General features: G+C 36.5%; 1 protein-coding gene across 3 annotated transcripts in view; it reads left to right on the forward strand.

Moving 5' to 3' along the window:
- Positions 1-11,369, forward strand: part of PTBP3 (polypyrimidine tract binding protein 3) — a 101,103-nt gene extending 89,734 nt beyond the window's left edge. For all 3 annotated transcript variants that reach the window (XM_082843452.1, XM_082843451.1, XM_082843450.1), the window contains 4 exons: positions 1,528-1,620; positions 2,614-2,830; positions 5,847-5,924; positions 6,076-11,369. In XM_082843452.1, coding sequence (XP_082699578.1) covers positions 1,528-1,620; positions 2,614-2,830; positions 5,847-5,924; positions 6,076-6,208 — 521 coding nt within the window. In that variant the 3' untranslated portion in view covers positions 6,209-11,369. The remainder of the gene's footprint in view (positions 1-1,527; positions 1,621-2,613; positions 2,831-5,846; positions 5,925-6,075) is intronic.
- Positions 11,370-21,773: the final 10,404 nt, after the last annotated feature.

Consider the following 21,773-nt stretch of genomic DNA (forward strand, 5'->3'; position numbering starts at 1 on the left):
GTTGTGGCCTCTCCCGTTGTGGAGCACAGGCTCCGGACGCGCAGGCTCAGCAGCCATGGCTCACGGGCCCAGCCGGTCCGCGGCATGTGGGATCTTCCCGGACCGGGGCACGAACCCGTGTCCCCTGCATTGGCAGGCGGACTCCCAACCACTGCGCCACCAGGGAAGCCCTTAACAGCGTTTTTGAGATATAATTTACAGCCATTACAATTCTCTGACTTCAGATGTACAACTCAGTGATTTTTAGTAAATTTATAGAGTTGTGCAGCCATTACCACAGTCCAATTTTAGAATATCTCTATCAGCCCACAGAGAAACATTATACTCATTTGCAGTTACTGTAAAAGTTTTTATTCATGACACATTTATGTAATTTTCATTAACAAAATCATTTATTAATGCTAAATGTTCATGTCTCTTTAATAGCCAGAGCACATTTCTTTCCAAAAGTAGTTAATTTCTCACTCATTTAGAAAAATATCACCCTCAGCTTGAAGAACAAATTGTGTGTTATTTTTTACAGAGTATCTATTTCAGCCACTTGTCATTTCTGAAAAGGGCAGCAAATTTGGAATACTTGTCTTTTTTTTTTTTAATTTTAAAACTACCATTCATCTCTTCAGTTTAGTTGCTCTTAGGGGCTTGCCCACAAGATAACCAATACTCCTTTGTGTGCCTTGAAGATTGTCATAGTCATTCTCTCATCCTATTACAAAGTATGGTAATGATGCTACTGTTTAAAGATCTTATTTTTATGATATTGGTGATACCCTGTTCCACATAAATTGCAATATATATTAATACACTAAATTTTAAAAAATGAGAGAATGCCCTTCATACTGTAGAAACTTCTGTATATAATTTCTTCTATATGTTGAAAATTAGTAAAATGTAGTTTTTCATACTGGTTTATATAAACAAATCAGTCCAAGTAAAAGTTTATTTTCCTCCCACATCCCAGTGAATCATTTTGCCTGCTTTTGGGGATGTGGGACCCACTTTGGGGAACGCTAGCATAGAAAAAATGGATGTAATGAGATCAGTTAGGAGGCTATGATGATAGTCTAGATGTGAATTGGTGATAGTAGGTTTGATGGTAGTGAGGATGGGAAGAAGTGGACAAATGTGAGAGATATTTAGGCCATAGAATCAGTGAGTGCTGGTAGTTGACTGGATGTGTAAGTGTCTAAGGAAAGGGGTAAGTCAAAAGATGACTCCCAGATGTCTGACTGGAGCAAATATGTGCATGATGGTACTGTTTATCAACAGAGTTAGTGAACACAGGAGGGTGCAGGAAAGAGCAGGTGAATCAGTTGAAGTGTTTATGGGACATCCAGGTGAAAGGGGGTACTAGATTAATAAATCTGGAACATAGAAGAGATTACAAATTTGGGAGCATTTGTATGAAATTGCCCAGGGCAAGCATATAGTATGAGAAAAGAAACTTTCTTTAAATATATTAGTAAAGTTAATTGAACATTACACAATCAGCATTAAAAAATTGTTTTGTTTTGTCTTTTTAATTAGGAGTATATGGTGATGTACATCGAGTGAAGATAATGTTTAATAAGAAAGAAAATGCATTGGTTCAGATGGCAGATGCAAATCAAGCTCAGCTAGGTACTAATGATTAATAATAATAATGATAACCTGCCCCTTTTGTATGTGAATTTTCCTGTAAAATAAACTTATGGCTAGTAGGAAGAGCACCTCCTTATGTTAATATCTCTATTATTATTTGGATCTGCTTATATTTTAAGATTTTAAAATATTTATTATTCTTTGAAGTTCATTTATCTATTTGAATATATTGTTGATGTTTAGAGCTTTGACTCTAGGGTTTTTCCATTAGCTTTAAACTAATAAACATGACTTGTTTTCTTTCATTTTATTTGTTTGTTTGCTTATTTATTTTCCTTTCAAATTAAGTTTTCTAGAACTGTTGCATGGCATAACAGTTTGGGAATACTTCATAATGATGGTTCAAGAAAGTGTCATTCTACAATCTCACCGTTTATTATTATAGTGGCTGTTGAAATATTATTACTCAGATTTTTTATTATAAAAAGCTTTACTTGGGATTAAAAATAGATAGCCAGTGGGAAGCAGCCACATAGCACAGGGAGATCAGCTTGGTGCTTTGTGACCACCTAGAGGGGTGGGATAGGGAGGGTGGGAACGAGACACAAGAGGGAGGAGACATGGGGATATATGTATAGTATAGCTGATTCACTTTGTTATACAGCAGAAACTAACACACCGTTGTAAAGCAGTTATACTCCAATAAAGATGTTTAAAAAAAATTTACTTGAGATTAAACTAATTTATTCAATAATCATTTCCTGAACATGTGGTATGTTTCAGGCATTCTGGAACTTTCTAGCACTCTGCTAGGAAAATAGTTACTTTTCGTTGTATTGCTTTTCTTTCATTACAGAAAAACAGTCATTTAATACATTTTCGTATATGAGTTTTTAAATTTAAAACCATTTTTAAGCCCTCAAACTGACAGTATAATTTTTAAATGACTAAATAAAAAGAATTATGATAGACAGTTTTACAGAGACTCTATCTTAGTACCCAGACTTTCCTTATTTTCTTCTTATGCACCAGCAATGAACCATCTGAGTGGTCAGAGACTTTATGGGAAAGTGCTTCGTGCTACACTGTCCAAACATCAAGCAGTTCAGCTTCCTCGAGAGGGACAAGAAGACCAAGGTCTGACTAAGGATTTTAGCAATAGTCCTTTGCATCGCTTTAAAAAGCCTGGCTCTAAAAACTTCCAGAATATTTTTCCACCATCAGCTACTCTGCATCTTTCCAACATCCCGTATGTATCTAATTAGTTACTATTCATTTAGATGATTAATAATCTACAGTATATGGTTTGGGGAGTAAAAACTGAAATTATTCTAACGTAGCAGTTGTCCTATTCACTAATTTCTCGTAAGATGATTTATTTGCCATCATGTCTTAAGAAGTTTATCTCTAACCATACACTATGAAAGTGAAAGATAGCAATGTTTTAAATTTTTCTTTCCAAACAGAGAATTAGCGCCTGTTAACTTTCAGTTATAGAATGGCAAAAATCTGTGCAGAAATATTCCACTGGTGTATACTTGTTCATCCTTTTGTATAAGTAAAGACCCTTTAGTGACCAGCATAGCAAAATCAAATAATTTATGTATCTAAGAATTTGGTAAAACTGAATTCTCTATTTTTTACCTACAAGCTGCAAAGCCATATATATATCTAAAAGCTAAAAATTTTCTTGTAACCACTCTGTATTTAACCAGTGTTGTAGCAGACTTGTTCTTTAGTCATCATCTAACTTAGAGATCGACAAACTATAGCCTATGGTCCAAATCCATCTGTTTTTGTAAGGCCCATGATCTAAGATTGGTTTTTACATTTTCAAGTGGTTACGGAAAAACAAAAGAAAAAATTTTTGTGATTTGAGAAAATTACATAAAATTAAAATTTCACCTTCCATAAATAAAGTTTCATGGAACACAACCACATTTATTCATTTATGTATTAGCTATAGCTGCTTTTGAGCTATAACAACAAAGCTGAATAGTTACAACAGAGGCTGTATGGCCATCAGAGCCTAAGAAATTTACTGTATGGCCCTTTATAGAAAGCACCTGGCAGCCCCAGTTTTAATTCTTGAAATCCTTGACGTACAAAGGGGGCTGTGTTGGGCTTTCTCTAGTTGTGGTGAGCAGGGGCTGCTCTTTGTTGCAGTGTGCGGGCTTCTCATTGCAGTGGCTTGTTTGTGGCAGAGTGCGGGCCCAGTAGTTGTGGTACATGGGCTTAGTTGCTCCGCGGCATGTGGGATCTTCCCAGACCAGGGCTTGAACCTGTGTCCCCTGCATTGGCAGGCGGATTCTTAACCACTGCGCCACCAGGGAAGTCCCAAGTTGGCAATTTTATATAACTTTATATAACATGAAGAGGGATAAGCTTTGGGAAGGAAGGGTAAAAGCTGTGGGGTATAGTTGTGTGCGAGCACCTGTGTGAAAAGTTAAAGACTGAGGGAATGGAGAAGTGTACATTACTGGAATATTTCTGAGAATGAGAATGGGATTTGAATAGGAAGAGAAAATAATTATTCAAAATGCTGTTGAATGCCCAGGCTCCTAGCTAGTCTCCAATTAGGCTATATGGAGAAACCTTGAATCCGAATTGGGCAATGGCTCAAACCTCATGCCAGCCAGGCAACTGGAAGAGTCACTTGAGAAAAAAATCTAGAAATTTAGCACCTCATCACTACAGAGTCAGGGAGAGAGACAACATATTTAAATACTAAAGCAGGCTCCCTCTTAAGTACATTTATCCAGGAGCTGGTCTCAAGTTGCAACCTGCATTGGACATGTAGGTAGAAGAGAGAAAAGACGTTAATACTTTTTTTAACCATCTGCCAAGCCTGGGCACTGTGCTGGTGTTTTACGTGTGTTACCTCATTTAATCTCCATAATCTTCTTTTAAAATTGTGGTTAAATACATAACCTAAGTTTTACCATTTTAACCGTTTTTGAGTGTACGTTCACGTTAAGTACATTCATAGTGTGCAACCATCACTTATATCCATCTGCGGATCCTTGTCATCATCTCAGACTGAAGCTCTGTACCCATTAAACAGTATCTCCTCGTTTCTCTCTAACCCCAGTCCCTGGTAACCACTATTCTACATTCTGTCTCTAGCAATTTATCCATAATAACATTTGGAGTAAAGGTCATTAGTTTCATTTTAACAATGAAAGTGAGAGACTCAGATTAAGTAACTTAAGAGTGACATACCAGGTGAATGAAAAATAGAATGTGAACTTATATCTGTCTCCTTACAGAGCCAATTATTGTTCTGTAACACCCTCCTTGCTGGGAGTTGTGAGATGAGGAAGAGTCTGCTTTTAGTCAGTTGACTCTCATGTGATAGACCACTGTATTAGTTATCTACTGCTGCGTAATAGATCACCCCAAAACTTAACAGCTTAACACAATAGTAGATGTTCATTATCTCAAACTGTTACTGTAAATCAGGAATCCAGAAGTGGCTTAGCTGGGTGGTTTTGGCTGAATCTCTCATAAGGTTGCATCTGAAGGCTTAACTGGGGCTAGAGAATCCACTTCCAAAGTGGCTCACCATATACTTAGTTGTTGACAGGAGGCCTCAGTTCCTTGCCACAAGGAGCTCTCCATAGGGCTGCTGATTGTCCACATGAAATAGCAGCTGGTTTCTTCCAAAGCTAGTGATTCAAGAGAGGGCAAGGTGGAAATTGCAGTGTCTCTCAGCCTCAGAAGTCACATGTGTCATATCTACAATACCCTGAGGGTTACAGAGGACATCCTTATTAGATATGGGAGGGGAGTACCAAAAGTGTGAATACTAGGAGGCAAGAGTAGTTGGGGGCTATCTTAGAACCTGGTTACCACATACACATGTTCATAATTACCCTGAAAGTAATTGAAAATCTACTGGCCTAGTAGTGGAAAACACTGGACCATAGAAGACAAGTCAGAGCTAGGGAAGTATCTTTGGAAGTGCTAGAGTTAATTGTGGGTAATAATCCCATTGAAAGAATAAATATAGAAAGATTTTCTTGTTCTTTATATACTGCCCATGTCCTGTGCAAAAGATTTGAGGCAAAATTCCATCATTTGAGAACATGTATGCATCAACCTTGAACATCTTTCAGGGCACTTGCAAATCATGTCTTCATTGCGTGGCTTTATGCTCTTTGAAATGTGAAAATTCTGGAGACTTGATGATTTCAGGAGTTAATTTTTGCATCATTTAAAAATTAGGGATAAGATAGTTGACTCTCTCTGTAATGTTTTCACAGCCCCTCTGTTACAGTAGATGATCTGAAGAACCTTTTCACAGACGCCGGATGTTCAGTGAAGGCTTTTAAATTCTTTCAGTAAGTCCATGCTTTTAAGAAATACATTAACATTATTTAATATGATCTGTAAATGTTTAAGGTAGTTTAATGAAGTCTTCTAGGTCTGGGGAAGAGGTTTGTAGGCAAAATTAATTCTATATGCTTTTTCTATTTCTTCTACCGTTTTCAGGAAAGATCGCAAAATGGCACTCATTCAGTTGGGATCTGTGGAAGAAGCAATCCAGGCTCTCATTGAACTTCATAACCATGACCTTGGAGAAAATCACCACCTCAGAGTTTCCTTCTCAAAATCTACAATCTAACTTTTCTGTGAATTTTTCTCCTAAGACTGGACCATAATTTTAGTAAAACCCTTCAGACATAGACTGAAGCAGCTCAAGACCAATTCTGCCTCTTTCACAAAAATAACTCTTCCTGAGTTTGATATTCAAGTATATTCAAAAAATCATGGGATGTTCTCTTTTCCCTTAAACCCTCTGCCAATACGTCACCAGAGGCGTGTTTTTCCTGTCCCATAGTTTCTAAAATGAAAATAATCTTCAGGAAAAAAGAATCAGGAAAAAATTTTTTTTCAATAATTTAATTCCCTATATTAAATTGGATTTCAAGAGGATGGTCTTTCTTTTCGTTTGGGTCCAGATCAGCCTTATACAACATTTCTAAACTCCTTTGTACTTTGAAAAATTTAAACATATAGACTTTTAAAATTACTTGACATAAGTAATTTAAATTACCTACAACCAAGATTTTAACTGTATGATTCAGAAGTTTGACTCCTCTAGAAAACTGTGTTCCCTTATAAGTTACATCAGTTATTTGGCATATACTGATACTTACTATACATTAACAAATTGGGTTGTATTGGAAGCAAATTTATAAATCTGCGTGTTTTCTTTCACTTTTTTTTTCCACTGTAAGACACTCCTTTGCATATCTTTAACTTTTTAAGACTATTTGGAGAATGAAGTGTCTCAACTGTCTCCAGGGAAATTAAGTGGAATCTAACCAGGATCTATTAAGATGTCAGAATAATTAATAATTTTATTAGGAAAAAACATGTTTTAAATTTCAAAATGACACTTGCCGAATAATATAAAATGATCTTGGAAAATTTAAAAAGAAAAATAATCCTACTTATAAACTACTTTTTTATAGTTGTTTTCAGAAAAAAGTTTACAGTCTTAAGGAAAATATTCAGGTCTATCATATGGTTTGACAGATTTTTTAAAAGTTATTTTTGGTAAAGTCTTCTTTTAGAAAAAAATCAATCTCAAGGGTTTTTTGTACCACTATAATCTCTAATACTTATTCAGAATTACTGTGTATTTACTTAATTTCCTATTATGTGCCTTATTATGTGCTTATGATATAATAGGTTAGACTTTTATCTAAGTATCTTGAAAGCTATATCGTGGGCTTGGTGAGCATTTGTTTTTTCTTTCCCTGTTTTGGTAAGAATTTTAAAGTTTTTTTCATTGCAATTTTAAGTGATTTTCAATAACTACTAGTTTCTATTCAAATTTTTGGTGCTTTGGTATAGAGATGGGGTGAGGAAGGGTTAAATGGTTTGGGGAATAACTCAGTGCACACCTGTAGGCCTCTTCATGTTGTGACCAATAGTGGTCACTGCCAGTTATAGCATACCAATTTGGGGCTATAACATGCAGTCTCAGTTCTGGATCTTGTCTGATCTTTATCACCCATTAGAATTTGTCTCAGGATTACTTGGTTTTTGTCATATACTCGTGAGAACTTGCTTTTCTTTGTTAATGTAACTTCATTACTGAGTGCCCACATATATGGAGTATGAGAAGGTGGATTCTTCTCATACTCTGTCCCTCTTTTTAGTTGAATGTGAGAGTACATTTTAATGTTGCTTCAGTGATTGTATAATGTAAAATTGTTTCTTTTTAGTTAGATACTTTGCTTTTGTTAATTCCTTCAGTGCTTGATCGGATTTTTTTAAAGCAGAATTTGTTAAAAGGGTCATTTTTGTCCACCCCTTTTACACTTTCCAGATTCTCAGAGTGGTTCATCTCACCTTTTAAAAGAATATCTCAATTCCTTTGCTATATTCCAGTCATTAATTTGAACACAGGAAGAAATTTTATAAAAAATTGGAGACTACAAAAGATAATTGTTAAAAAGCAGAATTCACTCAACGCTGAGCAACAATTAGTTGTTAGAATACAAAGGAGGACACTATATTGAGATCTTTCAAATGGATCAATTTTACTATTGGCTGATAGGTATAATCATTTATCTAGTTTTTATTTTTTTCACTTATGAAATATATTTTTACCAAAACACTGAGTAATAGGAAAGGGGGAAAAAACGATTTCTTTAAGAAATCTCCCCAAATTGCTTCATTTTTTTCCTTCCATACAGGCACTATTATAATTTTCAGTGGCATGTTAAATTGGTTTTTTTTTAGTTAGGAATTACTGTGTAGTTTTAATTCATGATTCCTATAACAGTCAGTGTAAGTGTAGCAGAAGTGTAGCAGAAGGGAGATCACAATGGTATTGAATGTAATTTTGAAGTAGGGAATGGCCTTCATATTTGAGAGAGAACATTTGAATCCTTTTCAGGGATTTGTGCGCGCGCGCGTGTGTGTGTGTGTATAGATAAGTGTATATACATACATACACTTTTCTAGTGTTGTACATACATATGCACATTACATACATCTTAATTTATTGACAAAGAACATTAATCAAATTAAGATTTGGAAAAGGTGAGATATTCTTGTTTAAAATAGTGTGTTTGCAACCATCAATTTGTGTCTAAAATTAGCTGTAGCACATGGATGTTGTCCATATTGGGCTATTTGCTCTTTGAATTATAGAGGTCTACAGTATTTGTGTTGGTATAGTTTCTGTAAAAAGATTTTAAAATATCAGGGCAGTGGAAAAACTAGATCTTTGTATTTTTTGCTTTGGCATGCATGTAGTTGATATCTTCTGAGCAATGTTTATTTTTGCTGTTGAGCTGTCATAGTATCCTATTTTTAAGTTTATTTACTTAATTTTAAGGAGTATTGTCTTATTTTTGGAGGTGTCTGACTTTGACACAAAGTATGTATATTCAGGACTTTATTAAAAAATAGCAGTACATGTTTAACAGTAGCAATTTATGCCAAAAAGTTCTACTTTGAGATTTAAATAACTTGCATAGCAGTAAATTGTTTTTCCTGTGAGATACAAATAGAAAAATAACCTTAATAATTTGATAACTTACAGGAGAGTATCAGAATTACCCAATAGCTCCTGCAGAATGCCATAAATTCGTTATTTAAGGCTAAATATTGTTATGTTAATTTGTAGTAATGTTTCTGATTTTGTTGAAAGTTGCAAATCTCACAGTTTTTAGAGACGCAATTTTTGCCTGCCTATTCCTTATGGAAGCAATGCCTTTTTTTGGCTCCACCTAGGATGGTGATTATAGGTTCTGCTTCAGTTGATTAAAAGTAACTCTCATGAATGTCTCTGATCAGTTTTATATAAACTTTTGAAAGCTTCCATGTCATTAGGCAGCAAAGGTTATACATTTATATTAACATGTAATTCCTCTTCGGTTTCCACTAAGTATTTTTGGACAAAAGATGACAAGCTCAAAAGTATGTATCCCCCCCCCCCCCACCCAGTGAGTCACTTAAAAGCCCTGTTTGCCAAACTATCAGCCTATCTCTTAGAAAACCTAGTGTGTACTGCTATTTTTAAAACCAAAAAGACAGCATGACTATGCGTAAAAGCATTTTTATTAACTTTTCCTTTGTCTTGATCTGTTGTTAACAAGAATAAAACTGCCAGACTTAAAATATTCTACTGTTGTGCTAAAAGAAATACAATTTAGATTGCACAGAACTTTTTCTTTAAAGAAAATATAACTCAGCTGTCTTTTAAGAGCTGTGTTATTGTCTACAAGACTATTTGCAGTCTTTTTTCAGAGCAAATTTTAACAGCTAGTTGTGAATGATTTAAAAAATAGAAAATTACTAAATATTAGTTTTGGGGGTTTTATAGAGGGAGAAAAACAAAACAGGACCAAAGGTTATGTGCCTTCTTCAGTAGTCTTAATTGATCTTTTCTTCCTATTTGAGACTAAGGTAGTATCAGTATTCTGGTTTTCAGGAAATACATATTATAGTTTTAAAAGAATGTTGTCCCACACACCATCCGTTCAAGCAAACAGTTGTAACTGTAAAATGAAGTCTCAGTTACACTTTTTGCCTTCATCACATAATATTCATTATATAGCATTGTGCAGGTCCAAGAACAGAGCTGCTCGTAATCTTTGTGGTAGTCATCTTAGTTTCTGTAACCAGAGGCATATGTTCCAGAGAACAGGGATATTTTTCTGGTCCAGTGACCTTGGTGATAATAGTCATGATTGAAAGCTGCTCATGGCAAGCTTAAATCAGCACTGTAAACAGATTTTTGTTGTTGTTGTTACATTATTTTTAGTTCTTGAATCTATGTAGTAGTTGTAATAACAAATATTTAAATAGCTATTTTTGATGTCATTAAAAAAAATCATACTCTAGCCTTTTTTCCCCCTTACCATTGTTACTCAGATCTTTAAAAAATTCATCCCACATCCAAAAAGTACTAATTATAAAGACTGCTGACCAAGCAAAGTTTTGCATCAAAATGTCACCTCATTGCTCTGACCAAAGACTGACTGTTCTGGTTTTGACTCCTTTCTGTTAAGCATTTCTTTTCCCAAGCTCCTTTCTGAAAGAAGATCCAGTGCAAAGCGGCCTTTACTTTCTATTTCCTATCAGCGAATAGACTACTTAGAGAAAATGGGAGTTTAAATGTGAACAGAATGGATTAGGACAACATGGGTTTTATGGGCATTTTCAGTACTGTATTTAAGAAAAAAAAAAAAATAGCACAGCTAGGAGCCTCTGACATTGTCTCGTGTTTTATGTGGTCTGTTCATAAAATTCCCTTTTTCAGTTTATTAGAATGTTCATCTAACAGAAGAAAATGCTGTAAATATTTGTAACAACATTTTTTAAAACCAGGCCGAAAAAGAAAAAAAAAACGGTTTTTGGGAACAAGTTAACATATAAAGTGGTTTTATATAAAACATCAGTTGTCTTGTATATTTTGATAAGCAGCAGTACCAGCTTTCATTTGTAACACAGTTTGTGGCATTGGAAGAAAAGGATTCTGTGATTACTGAAGTGAATTATGTTATAAATGCAAAGAGAAGATAAAATATTAAAAAACATATTTTCTAAGTGCGTAGTGCATGGTTAATTCAAGCTTCTGTACACTACAATATATTCCATTTTTGTTTGTGTATTTGCTGACTATTACTTGATATCTCTAATCTCTTTCCTAACAAGTATAGCATTGTAGCATGCCTTTTAATAAATGTCATGACATCTGTACTCTCTTAAAAATATTTCTGTGTTCTTGTCTGTACTTTGGGTTTCCCCTTGTCTTACCTGTAATTCTAATGATGTCATATTTTCTTTGTCATAGCCATCCATCTAAACTTGTTATAGTGAGAGCATAGCAAGCACATATTCATACCACTTTAAAAACTGAAAAACCTTAAGTGTACTAATCACCTCTCTTTTACTTAAGGAACAGTTCTCATTTTGAGAAACAGAATGCTTTTCTAACCGTCCTATGAATAGCTTCTTCAGTGGCACACCCCCTTTGTACAAGTACATGTTGGCACATTTGCATGAGTGATGTCTTTCGCTCTCTTTCTGTGCATCTCTCTCTCTCTCTCTCTCTCTCTCTCTCTCTCTCACACACACACACACACACACACACACACACACACACACACACACACTATATGTACAATGCCAAAGAAGAGTGGGAACATTTTTCCAGTTCAGTTTTTGACTTCCCTAGGGATGAGTATACATAAATTTTGAGACATTTCGAGGTGTGATCTCAAACCAAGTGTTTTTTTTTTTTTGATTGAAGGGTAACACAGTTACCAGCTGCCTATATATTGCTTTTCCGTAGGCAAATGTTTTATTTCTAGGTTCTTTAAAGCGTTATTGGATTGTAGGAGTCTAAGCAGTCATTTATTTTAATCTTTTATTCTAGGATCTTTTTTTTTTAATGTTTATTTATTTGACTGCGTAGGGTCTTAGTTGCCACATGTAGGATCTTTCCTTGTGGTTCGTGGGCTCTTTGTTGCTGCGTGCGGGCTTCTCTAGTTGCAGCACATGGGCTTCTCTCTAGTTGTGGTGCACAGGCTCTAGAGCACACGGGCTCAGTAGTTGTGGCACGCGGGCTTAGTTGCCCCGCAGCATGTGGGATCTTAGTTCCCTGACCAGGGATCGAACCCTTGGATTCATTGGAAGGCGGTTTCTTAACCACTGGACCATGAGGGAAGTCCCTATTCTAGGATATTTTTGCAAGTGGGAATTTTTTCTTGGGGGTGGGGGGTGGGATTTATTTTTAATGGAATAGAAAACTAGGTAACTGCTGATCTTTGCTGGCTCATCTAAAATCTATTGTCTCTGTGAATGTAACTAGATCAATTTTTTTTTTAAGATCTAGAGGCATTTTTATCAGGAAAAGATAAAATAGCCCTATGGCCAAATAGGTTTTTATAAACTTGCTTGACCATGAAATGCTTATTTACAGCAGAGGCTTGTAACCATCATTAACAGTCACAAAGTCTTGAGTATAAATGGATCTAAGAGGCTACCTAGTTCAATTTCCACCTTTTAAAGATGAGCGGCTCAGAGAAGGAAGTGACTTGCCCAAGGCCACATGCCAGTTAATGGCATAGTCTGGACTAGAACCCAGGTCTCCTTAACATTATCCAGTACTCTCAGTTGCACCCTGATGTTGCAGTTCTGCCCTGCCAAGTGTTGTGAGGGTCGTGTTCTTGAAGGTCTGTACATGGGGTTGGGGCGTTACTCTTCTGAGAACTGCCAAAACCAATTTAAAGGCATTGCATAAGTGCTGGGGGTGTTTTTTCTGCTGAAGAGTAAAAATGCCTACCTACTTCTGAAAACTTTAAAAATGTAATTTCAAGTTGCAAATTTGAGAAAGCTAACTCTTAAAAAAGTAGTTACTACAGTATATGTATTAGTTTGCTAGTGCTGACATAATAAAGTACCACAGACTGGGCAGCTTCAACAACAGAAATGTGTTTTCTTACAGTTCTAGAGGTTAGAAGTCCAAGATCAAGGTGTCACCAGGGTTGATTTCTTCCGAGACCTCTTTCCTTGACTTGTAGGTGGCCATCTTCTCCCAGTACCTTCACATGATCTTCCCTCTGTATGTGTCTGTATCCTAATCTCTTTTTATAAGGACACCATTCATATTGGATTAGGGCCCACCCATCTGATCTCATTTTACCTCAGTTACCTCTTTAAAGGCTATATCTCCAAATACAGTTACATTCTGAGATACTGGGGTTTAGGACTTCAACAGAAGAATTTTGACGGGATGTAATTCAGCGCTTAACACTGTTTAGTGAAAATTATTCCTTCAGTTCACCAAGTACTGATTGTACCAGAACTGAGCTTTGTGCTGGGAAAGATAATGAAAGGTTAGGGATATGGTGATTTACCTTTTAGAACTGTGTAATCTAGTGGAAATGTCAGCCTAAATCCATAAATCAAGTAGTCTTCAACTCTTTCCTTCAATGGAAAGCCCCCCAAATGGATCATAAGGCCTCCCTCTAGGCCATTCTAACCAGAATACACATGGCTAAAGCTATCCTACAGCTAATTATGAATATGTAGGAACACATACCCTGCAATAATTATTTCTAAGAAATGTCATTTCAGAGCAATGATCATTTCTAAGACATATGCCATTACTTGAACAGTTGCAGAAATAAGAGGATACTGTCAAACAAGCTGTACCCAATTTTTAATGCCCAACATTTGTAGGTAATTAAACTGGGATGCTATGTTAGGAATAGTTAGTTAAAAGTATTAAACCCACTTTGTTTACTGTTTGTGTGATCCTACATCAATGATTTTTTTTCTATTGTCTACTTCCAATGGAAATTCTTCACTATATGTTTCTATCAAAACAATTTATGTTGAACTTACAAAATTCTATAACAGTTTTCTTAGTGCATTTGTAATCATTGGGTTCAGGTGTAGAACTCCTACCTCTGCTATTATAAAAAAGTATAATTGAGTAGGAAAAGTTAATGAGTGTAATGTTCCATGAAGATCCCTTTATCTATTTTCTTTCATTTCTATGTTTGTTCTAAGGACATAGGGTAACAGGAAAAACTCATTGGTTTTGTTGGAATAAATTGCTCACAGTTCAGTTAAGTAAGCCTATGTTCTATGCCTAAAATTATGGAATTATCTAAGTCCTTGATCCTACAGAAAACAAATGTCAAATTCTAACCTGTTAAGAGATTGTCTTTAGCCAAATGAAAGCCAGTATTATATGTTAGACAAAGTACACGTTAGGGCAACAGGCACTATGAGAGAGAAAGAAATTTCATAACGATGTATTTTTATAGTGGAATACTTTATACAAGTGAACACAATAAAGCTACATAAAACCTACAGGGAAGAATCTCACAGATGTGATGTTGAACAAAGGAAGCCATACACAGAAAAAAGTGTAATGTATAATTCTATTTACATCAAGTTCAGAAATAGGGTAGTGGTTACCTTTGGGAAGGAGGTAATTGAGGGCTTGAGGAGAGGTTTCTGGTTTGTGGTTAATGTTTTATTTCTTAACCTTTGTACCAGTTACCCAGGAGTGTTTACTTTCTGATAATTCATTGAGCTTGTACACTTAGGATTTGTGCATTTATCTGTGTATTATACTTCAATTAAAAGGATTTTGAAAAATGATTGTAATTGAGCAAGGAACTGTAAACCATTCTCCTAGCTTCTTAAATCAGCTGATTATTCTACTCAGTAAGTAAGGCCATGTTATAAAGTAGTCAAGATACCATGCACTGAGTTTCATCATGGCACTCTCCCGCATATCTGTATATTGCATTTCTCTGATCATGGCATACCTATGGGAAAAATGTTTCTCTGACAAAACAAAAATCACACCGTGTTTTCAAGTAAATTTTATCATTTTGAGTGGTTTTACGCTCCACTAGCTTCAGAAAAGATTTCATTAATACATTTTAGTTTTGTTTTTGCAAATATAAGCCTGATCTGGTAGGTTGTTTGATATCTAACCCCTTATGCATTTCCATCAAGAAAAGCCAGAAAAACCTACCTAGCTCTCTGGCATCCTACGAGGAGACTTTATACAAAAGGCTTAGCAGAACTTCTTGGCATTAAGAATTTTATTAAGAATCTTATCTTAAATATATACTAGTTAGTATAGTAGGATGGAGCCCCATGTTCCCAATACACAACTACAACTAGTGGCAACTCTTGTTTCATCTGCTCTTCATCCACTCCCTGGATTATTTTGAAACAAATCCTAGTCTTCATATAATTTCATCTCTAAATATTTCAGTATTTATAAATCCATACATTGCAATTGTTGATACAGTCTTTTAATATATAGCTTTCCTTTCCATCCTTTTTTTTCCCTGCAACTTATTTGTTGAAGAAATTGAGCTATTTTGTGAAAATTCTAACAATCTGGATTTCGCTGATAATGTCCCCATGATATTATTTCTTTAATAGGTCTCCCCACCTCAAATTTTCTGTAAATTGGGAGCTGCTTCTTTCCTTACCTCCTGCCTGCCTCCCTCTTTTTTTTTGGCAAGAATATTTCACAGATGGCACTGGGCACTTATATAATGTGTCTTTTCTTGTGATGGTAGTAGCCACTGCTGATCATTGCATAGGTCAATTAATATTTAGGGATTACTTCTATGTAATAAGAGAAACTTCCCAATATCAACTATTTGGTTACTCTGAGGTACAATATCTATAGGAAAGACAAGATAAATGCTTGATTCTTCCACTTGCCTGTTTTTGAAATAATTACTTTGCTTCCTATCATGCTTCAAAAATTTGTTTACCTTGGTTTTTTTTAAACTTGTGTTTTTATGAAAAATTTCAAACATTTTTAAAAGCAGAAAGACTAGCACAATGAAACTCATGTTCCTGTCACCTAAATAATGCATTCATATTCAGTGTTTTATCTTCTATAACCATACTCATTCTGTCCTTCTACTTGGAAAATTATTGACTTAATTCATTTTACACAGTAGTTTTCAAACTGGTTAAAAAGTTGTATATAATATTTAAAATTTTCTGCCTTGGGACTTGCCTGGTGGTGCAGTGGTTAAGAATCCGCCTGCCAGTGCAGGGGACACGGGTTTGAGCACTGGTCCAGGAAGATCCCATATGCCGCAGAGCAGCTAAGCCCATGCGCCACAACTACTGAAGCCCACGTGCCTAGAGCCCGTGCTCCAAAACAAGAGAAGCCACTGCAGTGAGAAGCCCACGTACTGCAATGAAGTGTGGCCCCAACCAACGCAACTAGAGAAAGCCTGCTTGCAGAAATGAAGACCCAACGCAGCCATAAATAAATAAATATCCTTCTTTAGAAAAAAATTTATGCCTAATTGGTAATTATAGCCATTTTTTAATTGCTGGTTGTTTCTGCTGTGCCTTTTTTTTTCCTTCAGTCATCTTGCCAGAAGAATTTTTAAGAACCTGCTTTTCACTTGTTTTGATCCCCCAAATAAGTTTATTTTTTAGTTCATTAATTTCTTTTTAAATGCTGTCTTTGGATTTATTGATATGTTGTGGTTCTTCTGCAAAAGACTTTTGGTGTGTTAATCATAGCTGTCTGCTTTGATTGCCTTGTTTATCCTAATTTCCACTGCATATGTATCCCTTATGACAAAACAGTAAATATGGGCTTGAGAGTGAAATAAAACTAGGTAGGAATAAAAACTTACTTGAAAAAAAAAAGTTTAGGATTGTCCCAATGATTCTCTCTCTCCCATACCTTTTATTCCTGTACTGCCTTTGTGTAGGCTCATTTGATAGACACACATGTTCACTGGAGGGTCTAAAGTAGTAAAAGCTATTCTAACCATGCCATCAAGTGTGTAAAGCACTGGTATGTCATTTCCTGCAGCATGATACTAGCTTACGAACTAATTCTAAAGAGTTTACCTGATTCATTGACAACTAGTGTTTCTTAACATCTCTGAATATGGTGCGGTGGCTCTCAGTCCCAGATTTTCCAGAACAGGCATAGAATCTCTGTATTTTCAGATCATGCTTCCAGTTTTTTGTTTTTTTCAAAAATATAGTTCTTAGAGCTACAGAAACAACTATTAAATAGTGTGCTTGGCATGTGACAAGGCAGCTCACTTCTAGACTAATCTATAAATTCTCACAAATAAAGGCAGAAAGATAAAAGAGATTACAGGGTTCTAATGATAACCCCTATTCACTAAGCAAGCATAGTCTCCTTAAATAAAGCACTCCTGCAGAGACCAGTATACAGTAGATTATCTGTTGAATAAATAAAGGTTTGCATTTCCTTACAGCTGGTATGAGCTTCTGGTGGAAGCAGCCCCCCATGTTTTTCCCTTGGCAGTCCCCATCCTTCACCCGTGAAGTAAAACTACTGAGACCACGATAGATAGAACCTTGGTGCTTCTGGTGACTTTGTAGACAGAAAACTGGTTATTACAGACCAATACTTTGTCTAAACCAAGCTGCCGGCTGGTCATTGAAATACACAGGGAGCTTGAGTGAATACTCACAGAAGGAGATGGGGGCCTTGCCTCAACCTGCAAAAACACCTACTCTCCACCTCCACATTAGGGCTTTGGGAATTTGGTGACAAACTCCGACAAAGCGTATGTATTCACAGATTTCTACCCTTAACTGGAACTATTGCCTCTGAACTATCCATTTTCAGGGTAGCCATAACTTGTTCCATCATGACCCCTAAAAGCATAGATTTCCCAGATATTGTCAATCCGAAGGAAGCCAAAATATTCCCTTGCATAATGTATTAGTTTGCTAGAGCTGCCATTACAAAGTACCATAAACTGGGTAGCTTAAACAGCAGAAATTTATTTCCTCAAAGTTCTGGAAGTTAGATGTCTGAGATCAAAGTTGTCAGCAGGTTTGCTTTCTTCTCTGTGTGTGTCCTAATCTCTTATAAGGACACCAGTCATACTGGATTAGGGCCCACCCATGTGACCTCGTTTTACCTCGGTTGCCTCTTTAAAGACTCTGTCTCCAAATACGGTCACATTCTGAGGAACTGGGTGCTAGAACTTACAGAAGAATTTTGAGGGGACACGGTTCAGCCGATAGCACACATTTTTCCCTTAGGAGCTCATGACCCTGCTAAGAATCTTCAGGACCTTAGGAGCAAGACTGAGAAAAGCTGTCTATTCTTTAATCTCATTGACTGGGGCCTGTGCTCTTTGTGCAGGAAAAAGAGAATTGAGATTGCAGATGTTTGAAAAGCAAAATTCTTAAATTGTTAAAAACATAAGTCTTATACCAAAGATAGCATGAGTTTAAGTTTTATTTAACTCATTAATGAAGGAGATGGCAGAATGACAGAGCTGGATAGAAAAGAATTAGAAGAACTAGGTTTTGGGCTTCCCTGGTGGCACAGTGGTTAAGAATCCGCCCGCCAATGCAGGAGTCGCGGGTTCAAGCCCTGGTCCAGGAAGATCCCACATGCTGCGGAGCAGCTAAGCCCGTGCACCACAGCTACCGAGCCTGTGCTCTAGAGCCCGCGAGCCACAACTACTGAAGCCCGTGTGCCTAGAGCCTGAGCTCCGCAACAAGAGAAGCCACAACAACGAGAAGCCAGAACACCACAGTGAAGAGTAGCCCCCGATCTCAGCAACTAGAGAAAGCCTGCACACAGCAACAAAGACCCAGTGCAGCCAAAAATAAATAAATAAAATAAATAAAAAAGAACTATGTTTCACATAATTAGTGGGGAAAGGAATTCTGAAATGAGATTTCTAATTTAAGTATAAAACCAGTTAATCTTCTGCAGGCAATTAAACCATATAACATTTGAGGTTCTCTTCTCTTCCAGATACTTGAAAAAAAAAACAAAACAAAACATCCTTAACAGTATTCTACAAGTTAACCTCTAACATTATAGGATTGTTAGTCACCTAATCATCATTTGGTATTATTTCAAAGTTTTATTTTTCTTGCACAAATAAAGTCATCACTCAGAATCTAACGCATATTGTCATTTATCCTGAGTCTCCTAGAACAACTTTGCCAGCCATGGACCTTAAAAGACGCAGTTCTAAAGATTGGCTTCTAGCATGACAGCATGAGGGGCTCTGCTGACCTGCTCCCCAGTAAGATCGGTGAAAATTAAAAAAAAAAAAAAAAAAAAGGTTTAAGGACTCTGGAAATGGTCCTAAAGATAAACACACAAAGAAACATGTATTCAAGAACATCTACAAAAACTTAGTAAGAAAGGTCAGAGTCTATGGTATTTGAACCAAGATGGCTTCCTCTCTCCCTGGTCCCAGCTCCCAGGCAGACAGCTGCAGCCAAGAACATCTCCCGGCACGCAGAGGATTTTCTTCCTGGGAGCTGCAGAACAACAGCTTTTCTCATCTTACCCGCAGCCATCTGTTGCTGAGACTAAGTCCTGAGTGTGGTCAAGAGGTGGGGGCTTTGTTCTTCCACCCAGCCCCTAATCATGGAGTGGAGGCTTGTTCTCAGATGGGGCATGTTGAGAATACTGGGGCCTGTCACTTTTGCCCTGGCTACATCAGGACAGACTTTACGTGTCCATTTAAGGAGACTTGACTTTATCTTGCACACAGTGGAGAACCATGAAAGTGCTTTAACTTGTGTTGTCAGTATGGCAGCCACTGGTCACATGTGGCTTATTGAGCACTTGAAATGTGGCTAGTCCAAACTGAGAAGTGCTGTAAGTAGAAAATAGACCCTGGATTTGAAGACTTGGTACAAAAGGAAGAATGTTAAATATTTTATTAATAATGTTTCATATTTATTATGTGCTGAAATAATACTTTGGTATATTGTGTTAAATAAAATATATTGAAATTAATTTCATCTGTCTTTTAAAATGTGACTGCTAGAATGTTGTAAATTACATATGAGGTTCAAATTTGTGGCTTATAGTTATATTTCTATTGGACAGTGCTGCTTTAACTCACTTACGAAGACAGAAGAAGGTCAAGAGCATGATTTCTGAATCCAGACTGTCTGGGTTCAGAAGAGCTGTGCAAAGATCCTGGGAAAATTTCTTAGTTTCTTGGTATATTAATTTGCTAAGGCTGCCATAACAAAATACAACAGACTGGGTGGTTTAAACGACAGAGATTTATTTCCTTATAGTTCTGGAGGCTGGAAGTCCAGTATGAAGTTGTCAGCAAATTTGGTTTCTTGGGAGGCCTCTCCCCTGGCTTGCAGATGGCCATTTTCTTGCCGTGTCCTCACATGGCCTTTCCTCCGTGCTCATGCATCCCTGGTGCCTCTTCCTCTTCTAAGGATACCAGACATATTGGATTAGGGCCCCATTCTTATGACCTCATTTAACCTCAATTAACTCCTAAAGGCTTATCTCCAAATATACTCACATTGGAAGTTAGGGCTTCAACCTATGAATTTGGGGGGACACAATTCAGTCCATTACACTTGGCGTTTTGGTTGCCTCTCTATAAAATGGGGATGATGATAATACCTTTCTTATAAAATTGTTGTGAGGAATAAATGAGTTACTATACATAAAGTACTTAGAACAGTGCCTGAACATATTAAATGTTATCCAAAAGCTATCCTTTTTTTTTTTTTTTTTTTCAAAAGCTATCCATTATTGAACAGTCATTTGTTCATCCTGGTCCTTGATCACATGACTGACGTTCATCTTCCTGTAAGGAAATGATCCACACCCTCCAGCTAAGCCAGAAATTTGAATTAAACAGGGTGCTGTCGACAAGGTGCAGCCTCTGCAGACAGCTATTCCTTATCCCTCTACCAGTGTCTTTTTTCAGCACTATTTTTTCCATTTACAGCAGTTTTTCTCAACTCTTCTTTATTCTCCTTTGATAAACATGCAACTCTCATGCTCCCCTTTAGGGTTATTAGAAAGTTTATAATAATGTAACCATCATAGCTAAAAACAAATAAAGCAATAGCTATGTTTGAGAACAAATGCATATTGGTCTTTTTTAAAAATCCATGTTTTTTAACCTTATTAAGGTGGTTATCAATGTGAGCACTGAGTGTACAGTACAGCTCACCATAGAAGCTTTGCATCTTATGCAGTGTGGAAGACAAAGCATTTTCTAAGTCAAGTCTGCGCCTGCTTGGTTTGCATAGCCAGAGGTACAGACAAATCAGCTTAGCAAATGTACAGTGTTGGGAATGATATAACGGCACACAAATCTCTTCTCTTCTCTGTGATAAACTGGGAACTACTTTATCCCTAAATTCTCCAATATGCTTTTCTAAATGTTCTCTTATGTAACTGACTCAAACTTGTGTTCATTTCAACCCTTCTTGAGATTTTTCCTGGCAAAGACTAAATATCAGGAAGGAAGAGTTTTCCCCCGGAGTTTCCCAAAGGAAATTTGGGTCTACCCCTGACACGAGGAAAAGTTATCCTGAATTTATCCTGCAGCTGGACTGGAAGGGGTTGGAATTTGTTTTTCTTGGAAGCCAATCTCAAAATCCTTGTCCTTTAGAACATCATCAAGATGAGAAAATGAAAAGACATTTCAATATCAACTTGAATCTAGAAATGGATTTTTGTTATAAATGCTTACAGGAACAAGCAAGTTTGGTGTTTGACCCTTTATAATTCAGATTCAATGTCTTCAGGGCTTCAATTCTATATTCCAAGCAAAACAAGCTCAACTGCAAAGTTAGACTTTTTCAAAAATTTTGCAAAAGTTAGCCTCGCCCTAAAGTAGGATAATAGTTTCTAAATT

The sequence above is a fragment of the Leucopleurus acutus genome (genome assembly GCF_964270905.1).
Source record: "Leucopleurus acutus genome assembly, chromosome: 7".
NCBI lineage: Eukaryota > Metazoa > Chordata > Mammalia > Artiodactyla > Delphinidae > Leucopleurus > Leucopleurus acutus.